Consider the following 18,569-nt stretch of genomic DNA (forward strand, 5'->3'; position numbering starts at 1 on the left):
CTGGTAACTCTCAAAGCAATAGTCATAAAGATAGATTTTGGGCATCTGGACCAAACATTTGTGTGTGAGTAAGATGCCTGAATACTTGTTAAAGTTTGTTTGAAATAATTATGACTGCACTTCTGGTGAAGGCTCTGAATCATAGATTTGGAGGGTATCTATTCTCTCTTTTGGCTCTGGGACAGGTTTTCCCTAGTCACAGGAAAAATTTATCATTGTATGAGTGTAATAAAATTTGTAACTAACTTCTAATTAAAAATTACCTCAAAAGCCTTTCATATCCTATCTTATTCATTTTATTGTTCCAGGTTTGGCTCTGATGAGTTGAAAAAGCAATTCCTTGTACCAACTATAGCTGGTGATTTTGTGGCTTGCTTGGGAATTAGTGAACCTGGAGCTGGGTCAGATGTTGCAAGTAAGTTAACCTAGTAAACTGCCTACTATTTTAATAGAATCTGGTTTCCCTGATTCTTGATTTTCCCACTATCATTTGTAAGAAATACAGAGGAAAGGAAGTCTGGGGTGGTGAGAGCAAAAGTAACATCCCAGGAGCAGTAAGACATGCTTCTAATGTATCCAAAAGTGATTAACTTTAACGTATTTGTCAGGTGAATCAGTAGCTGTAATCTTGTATAGGCTGAATGCAGCTGTCATGCTGGCCCCAGTTTTCTCCTAGTGTTGTCCTGCTGCTGCCTCCCCTGTTCTGTCTGGGCTTACCACTGGCAGGAGCACTCCAGCACCTCATTAGTTACACAGCCACCATCAGTCATGCAAATTTGCAAATGTCATGGCAGGCAACATGACCTGTTCAAATGTACTAAAACTTGCACTAAAACTTAAAACAGACCTCTCCACTCAATGTGGGCAAGTGGCAGAGCCACTGTTCTGAAAATGAAGCCATCACTTTCACAATGGGTTCCTCTTGCTCATCCTTCTCTCACCTCAAACCCTTGAGTCATTCTTGTGAAGCAAAAATATCTCTGAACTGCTAATTATTTTATCTGGAGCTAATGAAGAGCTTGGCATGTCAAATTTATTAACTTTGTGATTTAGTTACTTTGCATGAAACTGTTTTTTCTTGTTTTAGTGCAAGAATATGTTTAAACTCATGGACAATTGAAACTATTATTCTGAAGTGCCTGAGGCAGTAGAAAATTTGAACAAATAAATTAAAATATGTGTTGTAGAAGATGTAAAATATGGCTCCTCATACTATGAATCATTGGCTTAAGGATAAGGGATTGATGAGAAACCATTTTTAGTGGTTTAGTTGTTGAACAGAGCATGGCTAATTTGTACACATTGTGCTCTTAAAAATTCCTGAGACATCTACCTTTCTGTAGGTAAACTTGTCAAGTTTGATGGAAGTTTTTTGATAGATGAGTCCTGTGTCCACCTCCTTGACCAAACTCATGTTGTTTTCTCAAGGAAAATAGTTAATTACCCAGTGCTCGAGCAAGGTTCAGCAGGTAGATTTCTAGAGAGTTAATGAAAATAATGAAATAATGGGGCTAAATCTTCCTCCATGATCCATTGCTGTTTTTTTTAGTTAATTGAATTTGTTCATTAGAAAAAAATTCCATAATTTTTATGGACTTGTTTTTCATTAAAATAATTAGAAATTTGAATTCTGCTAATGTAGAAAATACAATGTCATTTATTTCAATGAATGCCTTTCTAATTTAATTAGGTGATTATCAGTAGTTTCTAAATATGAATATAGTTTTTGGTGCAGTGTTCCAGATAATAAGTAATATAAATATTCTTGTTGTTTATCATCTAGTTTAATTGGTATAATATACTTGGATTAATGTGGTTAAAAAGAAATTTGGAATCAATGAGGGATATCTGATGAATCTATACTGCAGATTAAAGGCAGATTGCAGAGTGAAATGACAATACTTTTTAACCTGTCATAGAAGATCTGATTCCTGGTATAAATCCAGAAACCAGCTTGCAGTGTTTCAGAAGAATAATTTAATGGGCAACTTAGGCAGCTGCATCACTAGCTTGTGTTCTGAGTAGCACTGTTTTGCACGAGATAGAGAATATGCCACCTCCAGGGGGTTCAGCTGTAAAGTAGAGTGAGCTGTGTGAAGCTGTGCTTGGTACTCCTTTTGGGTTCTTATGCTACTGGGATGTTTGTCTCCCTTAGATAAGTGAAGGGATGTAGCCACTCTTCACATGTGAAAGCAGGGGTCATGCTTCTGCCACGTGAGCCAATATATTTTAAACTGAAGAATGACACAGAGTGAGGTATCTCTAGCATTTTATACTGCCAGTTCCAAAATTACTGAAGATGATACAAACACAGAAGACAAAGAAAGTGTTTATCTACATAAGAACAGAAATGTGCTTCAAGATAATTTATTCTAAATTCATCAGAACACAAAGAACTGTGTACATTAATATAAAATTCATGTCAGTTTGAAGGAAGACCTGTCTGCTTTCAACTGTAGTTGTTGTACATTGTGCATAGTATTGACCATGTGCAACAATCTAGAACAGAGTTGGCTTGAGAAGAACAGTACAGTACAGTTGGTATGGAAAGTGTCTCTAATTTCAAGACTCTTGGTACCACAGAGCATATGCATTTGTGCAGTTGTAATGATTTTCTCTCATTCTATCTCACTACTTTTTCACAATTTATAGAATGCTTTACTGATTGCCTGTGCAGGATTTATAAGAACACAACATGGAAGACACTTCCTCTTCAAGTTATCTCTTCCAGCCAATTTTATTTAGTAATGCATGTCTACCTCTTCAATATACATATCTTGCCTGATTTTATCTCAGTAGAATCCAGTGTTTCTGCTTTTCTGGATTGAGGTCACCTTTTTTGAGCATAAACCCCCAGAATTTCACATGGTGTCTATAACGGCGCAAATATTTTTCCAACCCAAACAGAAATATTACTCTCAGTATGTGATATTACACAAAAGTTTGCAAGCTCATGAATCTTGTGATTAACTCTGTGGTTCACCTGCATTATTGGTTTGCTATTGAAATGTTATAGGATTCAGCAATCATTACTTTGTGTGAGTACTTGTACTTACCATGTTGAATTTGAAAACTCAAGATCATTCCTTTCTTGCTAGGCAGTATCTCAGTTGTCTGTGTTGGTAATTGTCATGTGAAAAGCCATGACCTTACAGTAATGTCACCCAGGTTTGTGTCACCTGCAAATTTCAGTAGTGTATTCCTATCCTTTTAAAGATCATTAATGGAAATATTCAGCAGGTTTTGTCCAAAGGCTGATTCCAAGGAAGAGCTCAACTGGTACCCTCCTTGCACATCAGCACTTTCTCTTCTAATGCAACCTGATGCAATTTCCCCTTTGCCAAGTACCTTATACACATTTTAACTCAGATACCTAGCAGTGTCAATTTTAGTTTGCTTGTGTCCAACAGGATTTTTTGTATTCTACTTTTCCCTAGAAATTCTCTTATTATAATAAACAAATCAGGGTGGTATAAATAATATACCATGGGTAAACTGAATTTTCTTTTCAAATGTATTCAGAGGTGGTACAGATTGACAAAACCAGCAACCTCTGCTTTCACTAATTTCAATTTCTCCATACTCCTTCCTGTAAATGTCTTGCTTTGTCAGCTATATTTTGAATCTTTCTGTAATCTCCTGTGGAATTTTTCTCTTTTGAGGTGTCCTCTATATGCTTCTTTTTATTCCCATTCACTTTTCATTTCTGTGACTTACACTGTTTTGTTTGCCACCTCAATGTCTTTGATTTTGTTGATTTTTCTTTTTTAAGATCTAGCTTAGCTTGACCTTTTGCAATTCTTATTTGTGACCTCCAGACTGTAGCTTACTTTGATGATTAATCTTGTTCCTTTCCTGCAGGTCATCTTCTGTTTTTTTGAAGTGATTATTCATTCAGTTAGACTTGAACGTATTTCTTTCAAGTTTTGGGGGTTCATTTCCTATGCTGATGATGTAATTTCCAGATGTGTTCTTAGTATTTTACTTTAAGAATATGTGTTGCTTATCTTTGATTGTAATATCACCCTTAAAAGTTGAAGTCAACCTTGCCTTTGGTCAAGTCTATTTAGAGGCATGACTGAACTCAAGAGCACAGAGAAGAAAATTGAGACTTGAGTATGTGTGATTTGAATGGTAAAGTGACCTTTCCTGCTCATATGGCACTAACTGTATCATAACCCTTCTGGTGATGCCTTGTGCTCTTTTCTAAAAGGGGTCCTCATGGCATGCTCTGTAAGCTGTTGAGATATAAAAGCTACAAGGTCAGTGGTGTGGGCTTGCCAAAATGAGTTACTCACTGAAGTAGCCTTTTCCAAGAGCTATGCTCTATCAGGGAGCATAATTAGTCAAATACTCCAAATTATCTTCATATCCCTGAGACTGAGTCCGCTTGACTTCAGTAAATTGCTGAGTGGGTTTTCAAAGCCTGTTGTATTTTAAACATAAAACTTACATATTGATGTGATCTTCCTTCTTCTAATTTAAAAGAATCAGCTCTTCCTAAGTTCATTTTAAATAGCTGTTTCCCAAGTGTTTGAAGTAAACTGTCCACCATTGAATCTGGGAATACTTGAGCATTCTCATTAGGAAAGCATTTGTTCTTTAATCTGTATTTGGGTGGCCAGTCCCCTGTGACGCCACACTTGCAAGAACTATTTACATTTGTGGTAACATCACAGTGCTCATTGTTCCTCTGCAGATCTTCCATGGGACCTGTATCTAATCTTTTCAATAGCTGTTGCACAACAAAGGAGTGTGTGATGTAAATCACTGTGTGTGCTACCATCCTTGACACACTATTTCAGTACAGTCATATTTCTTATTCCATCTTTTGTATGTCCTTCATTTATTATTTCGTCTCTATGCATATGATTGTCCCGTGTCTGTGTCCATGTATTATGAGTATCAGTACTTTAGGTTCCTCCAGTTTCTTGGCCTTCATTATTATACAGATTTCATATCGAGTCCCTTGGATAGATTTGGCATAGTCCTTTCACTGACTGAATAGCTCTGCGGTTGCTGTTTTTATCCACATTTGTACTATCTCTTGCTGTTCATCATCATCTGCTTGAACATGCCTTTAGCCATAGCTATATGCCATACACTCTTGTTTTATACCTTATACAATTTTCTCCTGTCATTGTGCCCCTGTTCCTTCATTAACAAGATTACTTTACAGCCATGCTGACCTCTGTCCAGTTTATCTTAAGCAAACACACAGATGAAAATTAGATCTTTTTTGCCGGGGTTATAAATAACAGGTCTTTGGAACACCTTTATGTACAGCCAATCACAACATTTAGACTTAGGCTTTTGGTAGTTTACCAGCTTTGAATTTATTACACCATTCTGACCAACAACATGCGAGAAGTGCTCATAGGTATAATCTTTATTCATATACAGATGTTGAGACTTATGTTTTTTTGAGGTCAGGACTCTGAAATCAGTGGCTTCCTCAGTGACTTATGTGCACAGTAACAGAGTGAAATGCCTCGTTCCAAGCTTTGACCGCCACACTTAGGGAGTTTTCTGCTTTCATCCACTGGGATGAAGACTCCACCTAAAGGAGGGTAAGAAAAGTGGTCCTGTTTCCCTGGATTGCTTTCCAAGAGTTATCCAGACTGGTTTGCCTTGGGCTTACAATGGTTAGAGAACTTGGGAGGTATGAGGGAGAACCAAATATTAGTCATCTGTCAGAGCAAGGGAGGGACTCTGCCAGTTGTAAAGGGACCAACTTATCCCTCCTTCACAAGAATAACCCTTCATTTCTTGTGTTTTGAAATAGATATCAAGACAACAGCAGTGAGAAGAGGTGATGAATATATCATAAATGGCGGTAAGATGTGGATTACATCTGGAAGCCAAGCAGACTGGATGTGCCTGCTGGCAAACACCAGTGAAGGACCTCCCCATCGAAATAAATCTCTCATATGTTTGCCAATGAATCTACCTGGTAATAACACAGAACTCTTTCTCTTCTAAAACAATAAAGCAGCTGACCCACTATCAGTGGCAGATCAAATATGCAGAAATTGACTTAGAGGTTTTCAGCTACTTTGCTTATTCCAAAAAGACACATGAGTTGTTCTAGCTTTAGGCGGAAGGAGTTTTTGGATCACACAGCCTACACACAAGCCTTCCTTCCCTGTATCAGATGATTTAGAGCAGAAAAATTGCCTGATTGAAGCTGATATGCCGAAGTGTAGAAGTCTTTCTAGGAAAAAAAATGCACTCCTCAAAGTGTATTTGTTTTAATTCTTCTTTGTGATACAGATATTTACCTGCAAAAGGGTCACTGTACCAAGATCTTTTGAAATGAAGTATTAAGACAGCTGATTGTGCTCAGTGGCGAGTCATATCAGAAGTGAGATTTTTCAGAAAGCTCCATCTGCTTTGATACATCCTAAGGATGTCTGTTGGCCAAAGATTATACTCTGTGGAGGGCAGCAGACCAAGACTGTACAGGAAGTGTCTGGAGGATATCACCGAATGATGCACACTCAAACATCTGCGGATGTACGTGTGTCAAAGCTCAGGAACAACAGCAGTGCAGAGCAAATATGTTATGTCTGACTCAGTGCTGTAGTCACCAGCTTATATGGCTGGGTAAGGAGCAGACCATGGCAAGGTCCATCATTTTTTGTGAAAACCTAAATTGTTTTGTATTTTTATAATTGGGGGGGGGGGGGTTGCGGGGGGGGAGTGGAAGCAAAAAATTCAAATCAGAAAGGAACTTATTAATTTCAACATTTGGTCGTTTGTTGAACATAGGAAGTGGGATTTGTTCATCGCATTTTAAATGTGTACACTGTCTGTTTTGGGGTGAATCAAGTCATGGTCTAGTTTGACAGACAGTGTTAAACATATTTCTCATAAAGAGAATTTCAATAACAACACTGTGGATGAACTGTAGATATACAAATTAGGTGAATACTCCTCATACTAACAATTTCTTTGAAAAAAAAAGCTGAATTTTTCATATGATGAAAGATAATCTAACAAGTTGTAAAATGCCTGTGTGTAAGATATACAGATAAATGGCTTGCAGGCCTAATCTGGTATTTGTCCTCTGTGTCCTCAGATAGTACTAAGGTAGGTTGCAAGGAGGAGTTAATAAAGAGAAAAGCATTCAGGAGAAGGGAAAGAGCATGTTTCTCAGGTTGCAATTTAAAATGTCTGTTTCCATTTGTAATGGCACTAAATGGTGTCAGGAGAGAGCAACTGACTTTCTCTCAAGATAGAATATAGGAAATAAAAGAGGTTGTCAGAAGGCTGGAGGAGTGGGAGAAAAATGAAAGATCAAAGGTGCCTGGGAAGAATTGCCCGGAAGGAATTGCCCAGGAAGAGATATAGAAATTCATCTTAGTGATACTGGTGCAAGTAGCAGAAATGGCTCTGTTAGAGTGCTTTCAGTAAGTCAGGCACTTTGTCATGATAAACTGGGATTTTTTTTTTGTTATTGCATATGATTTATTTAATACAGAAATAGTCCAAGAATTATTTGGGCACATGATTTCTACTGCTGCTGGTAATTTCTTATATACCCTTTATGAAGAGAAGCAAGATTATTAAATGAAGTAAAGGAAAATTTTTATGCCCGTATGATGGCCAAAGAGATAATTATGCATCATTGTCTTCCAAAATGTAAAGTATGTGCTAGCAACAGAAGGGGCACTACATGAGGCTAATGCATTTTGGTCTCCTGTGTAACAAACATGAATTAATCTAAGAGCAAGTGAAACTGGTGAGGCATGACAAAGGTGGATGCTGCTGAATTCAGGAAACTCAAACACACAACCCAATCTGGAAAAATTATAAATGGAAATCATTAGCACATTTATCTAGTTCAACCAAACCTGTAAGAGCTTTTCAGTAGTTGTTGTCGCATGTGGATCTGGGAAATGAACAACAGGATTGATTAGGCAATATAAAGAACAGGCAGCAGTTTTGCTTTTTCCAGCAATCTAGTAAACCACCCACAAACAAGGGCTGTAAGTGCATCTTCATTTGGGTGAGGAGCAGTGATTTCATAAAAACAGCTGGCTTTAAACCAAAGACATGACCTTTGAGACTCTCAAAGAAACCAAGTAGTAGTATTCCAATGGGAAACAATGTTCCAGAAATCATTAGGGCCTGTAAATGGCTCTGTATGTGGTTGTTTAGCTCTGATTTTAACACAGAAACAAACCACAAGTGCTTTTTTGGCTGACTTGATGCAAACTGCTGGATAATTCTCAATTCGAGAGTCATGAATTTTTATACAGCTGTCCTGATTTTCTTCCTGCATTGAACACATATCAAAGCAATTATTTATCCTTAACACATAATCTGTTTACAGATTGGTTGGTGGGGAAAAATCTTCAGAGGAAGTTGTAGATGTCTATGGACCTTATTCTGAGAGCACTTGTGGCATTTGCAAATACTGTCACTATTTCATCTTTGTGGAGAGATGAAACTTTCCATAACCTTATTCAGTGCAGCCAGAGAGAGGGAATTTGAAGGAAATGATTGCCAGCTTCTTCTTTCTGCAAAACCAAAGTAATTTTCACATGTCTGAAAGCCTCCTCTGAGTAGAAGTTGAGATGCCTATATTAGTTCAGAAAGAGATGTTCCCTGAAAGCCATAAAGCATAGCAAGGTACAAACCTGAACAGAGGGACCCCAACAATCTGTGTGGTAACCAGCTCCTACTGAGCCACATTAGAGAGTAGTAGAGGATTGAAAAAAAATAGAATTAAGAGGAAAATCACAAAAATTAATCAAAACCCTCCTCACAAAACTGATTAGAATACTATGATGTGGATAGTAAAAAGGTTTCATTTTCTGCATAGATATATATTCTGATTTGGAGGACTGTTTTTGTACATATTGACTTGGCAGATGTACTCACCATGTTTTGCACAATGCTTCATGCCTGGTTGTTGTTCTCCTTTTACCTTTGAAACATTCTTGACTTCCTTGCTAAATAATTGCATTAGCCCCACAGCAACAGGGAGGTAAAAACCGAAGACATAGGAATTGCTGCAAGAAAAGAGTTGGATACCTGTTAAAAATCTCATGGAACAGTGGCAAGCCATGCTTGCATCTGAACAATAACAAGAAAGATTTTGTAACTATGAAAAAACGAGCAACAGAAAGGAGACCTGCCCAGTGTGATAAGGTAGCTGAACTCTTACATGGCCAGACCTAAAGAAAATGGGTTCACTTTAAACAGACCATTGCATGTGGGAACAGAATCCATGCTGTGCAGCGAAGTCTGTGTGGAAGCAGACATTCCTCACAAACACGTCCACACAAAAACTCAGAGGAATGAATTATGATCACTGTTCCAGAAAAAATAGGGATAGGCTAGAAAAGAGAGGATAAATGAGGAAGAGAAGGAAGGAAGAGGATTTCCAGAAGGACAAATTCTCTAGTTGTACCTTAAAACATAGCTCTATTTTTGTCATTATTGAATGTTTCTCTACTGTTTCATAGCAGTGCAGTCACTCAGCAAATAACTGTCAAATTGAATTCCAGCGTTATATTATAGTGCTAGATAAAGATCAAACATAAATAAATAACGCATTGTTTGAAGATGTGCCTCAAGTAAAATTATTACAACTAGTAAACATTTATTATTTGGGGTCATAATGAAAAGTGGGACCTTTACAGTTAAAGTTTCTGACTTACAGGTTAAATAAAATGGAAAGACTCTTTAAAAGAGGATTTGGGCCATCTTGCTCCAAAATACTATTAGGTTCTTCCTAAACATATGTTTCACTGTAGTCTTGGAACACACCTTCATATCTGTGAATTTTTGTTTCTGAAAATGCTGTACTTGTTCATAGTGCTTTTAATTTTTATAACCTTTCTAATACCCCTTTTTCTGCAGGCATTCATGTTGCTAAAAAGATAGACAAACTGGGCATGAGATCATCAGACACAGCTCAGATCTTTTTTGAAGATGTAAAGGTCCCCAGCAAAAACATCATCGGTGAGGAAGGAAAGGGTTTTACATATCAGATGTTGCAATTCCAAGAAGAGCGGCTGTGGGGAGTAGCCATTGGTAAGTCATCATTTGCGCTTCTGCGGCCAAGTAGGGACACAGGGGTCACTCTCGGCATGACTAACACCACTTGCCTTTTCTTGTAAATTGCAATGATATTTTACGATCTGTTTTTGAAATCTGTCATAGCCTGGATAGAACCTTCCCTTTCTGCAGAAAAACCTGAAATAGAAAATATTTTGTGAGGCATCACAGAGGCTGTTTTTGCCTTGTTTCTTTTTCTTGGTGCTTCTCTTCTGACAAGAAAATATGGCATTCTATTATGTTTGCTATAAATATAGTGCAAAGGCTATCAAAATACTAACATGAAATAGAAGGATGGTGACTTTTCCTATAGTACAGTAAGTTATGATATTGGATTTTAGAAAGTTAACTTATTGGCTGAGTAAAGAAGAGGCTCTTACAGGATGACAGAGCTCTGTACACTTTGGACATTAAGTGGTAAAGTATCAAATGCCTTCCCTGAAATTATGTTGTCACAGTTTCTGTTGCTCAGAACTCAGGCAGTACTCAAATTCACATATTTGACTTGTATGGATTCTGGATACTGCAGGAAACCAGATCTAAGCCTTAATTGTCCATTTTCAACCTCCAAACTTTCCCCCTATACCACAGGCTTTGCTTCTTCAAGTTAAGTGTAATGTGGTTCACTGTAAGAAGATTGGTCATCTATAAATTTCAGGGTTGTCCAAGTCATGTCACTGTATTTGTGCTATTGTGCATTCCCTATCTGTTACTGTCTGTGTGTGGCTGGAGAATTGGGAATTCTAAGAAGTAGTGTTTCGATTCAGTGAACAAATAAAAAAATGACTCTGTTTTGGGTTGATCCCAGACCAAATATTTTGGAGTTCAAGTGCTTTAAAAAAAAATCTTCAAGACAAAGTTCTTAGTGAAGTCTGAGATAAATAGTATATCTGAGAGTAGTTTTAGCAAAGGACAGGAGGTTATACTTGCAAGGGATGCCACTGTAAACTCAGGCAAGCAGGAGATGTGATCCTACCCTTTGGTCCTGCTTTAATCAAGGAGTACGCAGATTGCAAGGGTGTGCATTGTGCATTTTTATATTTGGTTTGAAGTCTAAATTAAACAAACCATCAGAAACCCTGGGTTGCAGTGAGACTCCCCAGGCAGCAGAGTAGCCTGCAGCATTAGTCATACCCCAGGCAGAAATGACGTGCACTGACAGTGTCTACGTACAAAGCCTGGCAGGTTAGATCACTCCTGTTAAAACCACTGGCAGCTTGGTACTGTCCAGCCTTGCACAACCACCTGGCAGTCACTGTGCTCTGTCAGGAAGTGGGACACCAGATTTCAATTCTTATTCCCTGCAACAGCACAGCAGGAGCAGGTGAACCTTTGCCCTGGGTCAGGAGCCTGGGAAGGCCAAGGAAGGGCCATCGGGAGGAAGAGTCCTGGAGATCACCAAGAGAGAGGAAGCTGGCTCCTACAGTGTGGTGGCTACTGTGTTATACCTTGTAGGCACCCTTCATTTTGCTTTTATACACTTTCTGATATAAAATACAGGAACGCACTGGGAGCAGGGACAAGACCCATGGTTTAGGCAGAGTTTCAAACTTCAAGGGTAACCAGTTGTGGTACAAAAGAAATCATTGTTTAGAAGGAAGTCCAGTACTTGATGGGTGTGGTTTGTTACAGCACAACATCTAACTGTTAACTTTCAGTCCTGAAAATGGTTTCACGTATGTTCAACCAGGAGTGTTTTGCTGAAGGCTCAGATGTGCAAAACTATGTACATGCCTTCAGTAGTTTTGTGATTACGTCTGCATGTTTAATCCTGGTTCTCACTTCTGCCCCTCAGAATGATGCTTCTGTTACCTTCTACTTAATGACTATTCATGTGATGCTGTAAATCTCCAGTCTGCTTTTAATCACTTTAGGGACCAGTCCTCGCATCCTCACTTTCATTGCTTCCTAAATCTTGGAGAAGGCAGTTGACTGCCATTCTTGTCTGCCTTTCCTTTTTGCATGTTGTTTTATTTTGTTTTCCTTTTTTTTTATTGCGGGTTGGGTTTTTTTGTTTGGTTGTTTTTTTATGTGTTTTGAGTTTCAACTACCATGTGCTCCAGCCTTCTCTTTGTTAATTAATTATATTCTTTGTGGTCAGTTTCCTTCTGCACCAGTTTTTTGCCCTTTAAAAATGAATTTTCAGTTAAACAGACTAAAAGTACAAATGGAAAACCAATCTTCTGGAATTGGAAAATTTGGTTCCAGGTGTGGTGTTTCCTTCTGAGTGTCACATTACCAAAAACATTGGTCAAAGTGTCTGTGTTTCTCACTACATTGAAAGAGAAGAGTGTCACAGGTGTCTGCCATGTTGTGACACTCAGCAAACGCTGTCCATTTGAGGACCTGATCACAGGAAAAGAATGTTGCTATGGCAAGAAAGCAAACAGTTGTTCTGAGAATTGCTTAACTTGGAGACTTGGGAGTTCACTGTGTGTGAGAGAGCAAAATGGCACTTTTCTAATTACTTCTATCTGCTCCTGCAATCTCAGTTTTCATGAGCATGATTGAGTCATGGTCAGTAACCAGGATGACAGGCCCTTTTGCATGGGCAACACACATCCTTAAGAGACAGATTGCTCAGCTTAGGGCTCACTGGATGTCTCACTAGAGAGTGGCCAGCCACAACCTAAGAAAAATATATCTATTTCTTTTTCTTTTGAGAGGAAACATAACAAGACAAAACATCTTTACAGTGAGAAGAAGTTTCAAGTAGAAAAATAAAGGTTGGATGGAGGTATGAGGAAAAGATTATTCTGCCCTTGGCAACTTCAAGTGCTTCACAATTTTCAGCTGCATGGTAGACCATGCATTCCTGAGGCTGCCCTAGAGTGACATTTCCTGCATGTGCTGTCAGTTGAAACCCATGGGGCTAAGTTTGTCTGAGTATGTGAAGAACACTGTATAACAAAAAAAAAAAGGAAGCAAATACACAGGGAAAAATACTTCTTAGGGAAAATGAGTTTCACTGTTGTGAATGGCATTTCTCTGTACTCGTATGACTGGCAAAGTATTGTGTGCTGCTATGTTGCACGAGGTTGTGCCATCATGGTATTCATGACATGCTGCATTTTGTTGTTGTTTGCTGCACAGCCTTGCCACGTTAGAGCTATGCTCATAACTCTAAATGCCAGTAGTAATAGCATTACAGAATAGTTTGGATTGGAAGGGACCTTTAAAGATCATCATGTTCAACATGCTCTTTTATGGGCAGGGACATCTTTCACTCTAACAGGTTGCTCAGAGGCCCATCCAGCCTGCCCTTGAATAATCCCTGGGATAGGGCATCCACAACATCTCTGGACAACCTATTCCAGTGTCATACCACTTTCCTCATAAGAATTTTTTAGAATGATAGAATGGCTTGGGTTGGAAGGGACCTGAAAGATCATGTGATTCCAACCCCAACACATTCTGCCTTATGTTCAGTCTAAACTTACTCTCTTTCAGTTTAAAACTGGTGTCCCTTATCCTGTCACTACTACTGGTAAAAAGTCTGTTCCAATCTTCCTTGTAAGCTCTCTTTATATATTGAAAGGCCACAATAAGGTCTCCCCAGATCCTTCACTTTTCCAGGCTGAACAACCCTTACTCTCTCAGCCTCTCTTCCTTTAATCTTCAGGATCCTCCTCTGAACCCACTCCAACAACTCAGTATCTGCTTTGTACTGTGGGATCCAGAGCTGGATGCAGTACTCCATTTGGGCTCTCAGGACAATGGAGTAGAGGAGGAGATTCACCTCTCTTGACCTAATGGCAACGCTGCTTTTGATGCAGCCCAAACCAGTCCTTAGAATATTTCTTCTGTTTATTTCTGTGTGGAAATGGCAGTTCCTGGAAAAAGCAGAAGTGCAGTTATGGCAGCTAAAGAAACAGGCAGTGAAGTGGAGAGGTGGACACTGTGAGACCAGTTTTCTCAGGACCCTACTCTGAGCCATGATGCATGGTGACAGCCTGAGCAGGGATGGGCTAAAGCCCCTCCATGATCTTCAGACCTGTTGCAAGCAGGACCTAAAAAATAGCTGTCGTTCTGTTCCTTCCCATCTGGTCTCTCTCCTTTCTGGTCTTTGCTGTTTCCCACCTCCTCTTTCCCTGGATGCTGGGAACCATGAGCTGTGTTGGAGCACTTTGCTCTGGCAGACCAACAAAAGACTAATCCCTTGTCCTTATCCCTTTCACTTCCCTTCTGCTCTCCTAGCACAGGCTGTATGCTTCCCAGGTTTCAGTCTGGGGGCAGGGACAAGGGGTACCTGGGCACTCCTTTCTCTTTTATTAGCATTTCTCAAGCTGGAGACCATAGAAATACAAGTGAAAAAGCTGTTGGTGTTATACATGCTACAGTGCTGTGTGACATAGTCCTTTGGAAGAACAATACTTCTGTTCAAGAGATGTTCCTGAAAACAGAAATTTATTTTCCTTTCAGAAAACCAGCATTAGGGTGGCAGCATAATGTATTAACACAGAGGAAATGAGGACATTACTGTATATGCTCTTTTGAAAAATTAGCATTGAGCTTAGTTGTATGGAGAAGGAAGGGAAAATATTTAGGGAACGAGCAAAGCTGGTCACCTTATGGAATGTGGAGATGCCATTTGAAAAATGGTGCTCTGTGGAAGAGCAGGTGAAGGAACATGAGAGGGAGAAATTTGTGGGATCAGAGCCTGCAAATGAGAGCAGTACAGAGATGAAATGTAAATAGAGGTGATCCTGAAAGCAGTGCAAAAAGGAATATGCAACCACACCAGGCTTCTGCAAGGGACTATCATGTGAGTAGCTGGCAGTCTAGGGCTCAGTTTTATTTTGCATTTCAGATTGAGTTTTATGGTTTAGACTGTAAAAGTAAATGGAGGTGGATATGCATATTTTGAAAAGAAAAAACGTGACCCTTCTTAAACAGATGGATTTGTGAACTCTCTCTCTCCTCCTCGTCATAGTGACATGGGTCCACATTTGCCAAACAAAATTCTCCACATATTCAGCACCTGCTGTTATCGCAGCTAAGCTGCAAGAGACATAGCCTAGTCCTTCACTTCAAGGCTGGCCTTGGAAAAGAAACTTGTCCCTTTTCTTTGTGTTTAAAATGCGGTGTCTCTCAGTTTGCACAGAGAAGCCACAAACTAGTTCTCTTTCTTTAAAGCAGCATCTGCCATCTCTCTAACCTGTTTTCCAGCAGTATGCTATTTTGCTTCTGTTTCCATTAGAAGAACTATTCAACATTTATTTCAAGTAGCAATGAATCTTTTCCTTTCTATGCTGGGATCTGATCACAGCATGCAAACATAATAAGCAGTCTGCTTGTGTTCCTTGATCTTAGAATAGGTTTTTGCCTTCACCTGAAAGCTTCCGTCAATTTAGATTTCTGCAGCATTCCTCACTGAGCACACTACACTGTCTGCCTTTTTTCAGGGATTGTAACAGACCTTCAGGACACAAGTAGCATGGAAAGTAGGAGTTGCCACAAGCTTTTGCTAAGGCCCCAAATGAGGCATTAAGGATAAACTTTGCATACTCATAATGATGTACTGCTTTCCATGACTTTCCCTCCCTCCCACCCACCTCCCTTCACTCTCCTCCAAGTTCTGGCAGTTTAGGGCTCAGGTGAGATAGATGTCTTCATGGTATAAGGAAGGCTTTTTTCAGACTTGAAGTTGCACCCCAAACTGAATGTGTGGAACAATTTGCTTTAGTAAACCTAAAGTATTGGTTAATACAAATGAGAAAAACATCTTTTTCAACAAGAAGTTAAACAACAGATATTGCTAAAATGATGTCTTGTTCTGTGCTTTGCTTCTTCAAGTCCTGACACAGCTGGAAACTATAATACAAGAAACAATTGACTACACCTGCCAGCGGAAGGTGTTCAACCAGTCTGTCCTGCACAACCAAACTGTGCACTTCCGCCTGGCCGAGCTGGCAACTGAGGTGGAGCTCCTGCGCTCGCTGCTGCACCGTGCTGTTGGTGAGCTCCCAAATCTGCCTTCCCAGATGTGCTTCTCTTCATACAGAGAACCTCATCAGGATAAAGGAACATGGGGGGGGTGATTTCCAGAGAGGCAGGCTGTGGCCAGTGACTGCTTTTTTTATCTTTTTTTTTTTTTTTTAATTAGCTTTGTATGTAGAAGGAAACGATGTGACAAAATTTGCTTCCATGGCTAAGCTAAAGGCGGGTCGTCTGGCCCGTGAAGTGACTGATAGCTGTCTCCAGTTTTGGGGAGGAATGGGATTCACCAGTGAAGTTCTGGTGAGCAGGTTTTACAGGTAAGCGACTGGTGAAAACGCAAAATTGCTTTATTGAAATTTGACCTCTTAAATGTCCTCCTAAAATATCACCCAATTGAAAACAGCACCAGCTCCTCACCAGTGTAAATGGCATTGTTCCATGCAATGGCATGTCACTGATGTGCATTGTGGATGCAAGGACACACAGGGCACTTGACTTTGGGGTGACATGTGTCAGGACACAGACTGGCTATTTGTTTGCCAAATCTTTATGCTTTGCAGTATAATTGTGAAGTTTGAGCTACCCACAAGTTAGCTTAAATGTCAAGTGAAAGAAGTAAACTCAGTGTTTTCCCTGATGGTCCTCTGGTATCTGCCAGACAGTAGAACAAGGTGGGGGAGGAAAAGGGGATTGTTTTTTTTCTCTTTGCTTTACTTTTTTTCCAAATGTGTGTGAAACTGGAGTTACCCACTTGATGTCTGCAGTAGCCTTTTCTGGTAGCAGCCCTCACCCGCTTAGTCATGCCAGATACTGTGCAAGGCCTAAAAGAGATGAACCTGCTTCCAGAAAGCTGTTAGATCATTAAAATGGTAGAGGCCTTTTTGAAAATTAATTGAATTCCCTTCAAATTTTACTCTATATCTTCTTAGAGGAAAGTACTCTCTAAGCAAACAGCTTTCTTGGTACCTTTAGTAAAATTCTCACCCTAGTGTCATAAATTCTACAGAATAACTGAAATGGAACTTTCATTTTCTTGCAGTAACAGATTTCCATTCAGACCTTACATATACAGTACCTAATCAAAGGTTAGCAAAATAAGTGGTTCAGTTAGTTGAAAGTTTTGGTAACTGTGTCTGTGCAAAATGAGAGCAAAAAATTTAAGAAAATCTGTAAAAAACTTGTTTCTTCTTAGCAGGTTGAATTACTTTTTCTGTTTTTAATAGCATTTTATTAACAGGAATGGCATTGTGGTAAGTCAGTCATTGTCAATGTTTTTTTGACTTGCGGATTTCTGAAATTGTCGAGTGAAGGTGCAGACTGTTGTGTGGTGGTGGTTTTAAGCCAGTGGTCATCATTATGGTTTTTCTTAGTTATGTTTTTCACAGTCACTGTTAACTAGCGGTCCCTGGTGATGGAGGTGTTAAAAGCTACTACAGTAGGCACTCTGAATAAAGTGAATCCCTGTCTTGAGCACTTAACTGTAAATGTTGTCTGTATCAATTAATGTATATGTGGTTTTATATACTTTTTTTTGTCTTTAAGATTTCCTAGTCCAATATTCTATCGCTATCTGTGAGCAGAGCTTTTCTCTGGATTCCATCCAGAGTGGTTTCCAAGTACACCAGCGCAGTCACATTTTTCCTGAGAAGAAATCCAGAGTATATCCTATTGGTTTACATGATCAGCTGGCTAAAGAAATGTATCTTTCTGCCTCTAAAACAAACACCATTATAAATGAGGCTTAAGGTGGTATGATATTTAAACTTTTCTGTGAATCAGTAAAATTCCATCATTGAGTAACCAAAGGTCCAGGAAGGGACAAGTGGAGTATTACCTAAATAAACAATTACACGTTCAAGTCAGAATCTTGTTAATCTGTAACACTGAGCAATGCAGCAGCTTTCTAAAGCCCTCCTTTCCAGTACAGCAATCTGAGTAACCATTCACGTCAATGTGATGTTTGTCAAGTAGTAGCAGTATAATGGCTCAGCATGACATCTAGTCCTAATGCACAAATATTTTCCTATCATAATCCTCACAAAGCTTCCAAGGAATTGTTGGTTAGTTTTTGACACGGTGGGCTCAAAGACTCCCCAAAGAACACACAGCAAAACATATTGTTAGTGCATGAAGTCTTTGAATGTTAGTTATTAGTGTCAGTCAAAGAGAATAAACAGAAATGGACAAAACTCTTTCCCAAATTACTTTATTCATATCTGTCATTTTAATCATTATTATTATTATTTTAAACTTTATAGAGCAACTGACATTTCTTAAGTACAGTGTTCTCTAGAAAGCATAGAGCTGCTCCACCACATGGGTGCCTATACTGGCCTGATTTTACATATGTAAATCTCTCATTTTCAGTTGTACGAATTCTGATAAGGAAAATGGTATTAAAAAAAAAAAGGTTTAGAGCTCAAATATCAAAGAAAAATAAAAAACAATGTAAAACCCATAAAGAATGGACTTTCCAGACTGTATCCCACTAGCAGGATTCTAGAGGTGGAGAGCTCTAGCCTGGAGTCATGTTTGCTTATTTTTCTCTCCCCTGTCTG

The 18,569-nt window shown here is 39.1% G+C and overlaps 1 protein-coding gene across 4 annotated transcripts in view; it reads left to right on the forward strand.

The window, feature by feature from the left end:
• Positions 1-18,569, forward strand: part of LOC139674418 (probable acyl-CoA dehydrogenase 6) — a 76,929-nt gene that overhangs the window by 52,556 nt on the left and 5,804 nt on the right. For 3 of the 4 annotated variants that reach the window (XM_071560720.1, XM_071560718.1, XM_071560717.1), the window contains exons 4-8: positions 309-415; positions 5,786-5,953; positions 9,874-10,047; positions 15,868-16,029; positions 16,178-16,328. In XM_071560720.1, the coding sequence (XP_071416821.1) occupies positions 309-415; positions 5,786-5,953; positions 9,874-10,047; positions 15,868-16,029; positions 16,178-16,328 (762 nt within the window). Of the gene's footprint in view, positions 1-308; positions 416-5,785; positions 5,954-9,873; positions 10,048-15,867; positions 16,030-16,177; positions 16,329-17,553; positions 18,557-18,569 lie in introns of those variants that run through there. The other variant, XM_071560719.1, reaches the window with a different exon arrangement.

This window comes from Pithys albifrons, chromosome 7, assembly GCF_047495875.1.
Source record: "Pithys albifrons albifrons isolate INPA30051 chromosome 7, PitAlb_v1, whole genome shotgun sequence".
NCBI classification, from domain to species: domain Eukaryota; kingdom Metazoa; phylum Chordata; class Aves; order Passeriformes; family Thamnophilidae; genus Pithys; species Pithys albifrons.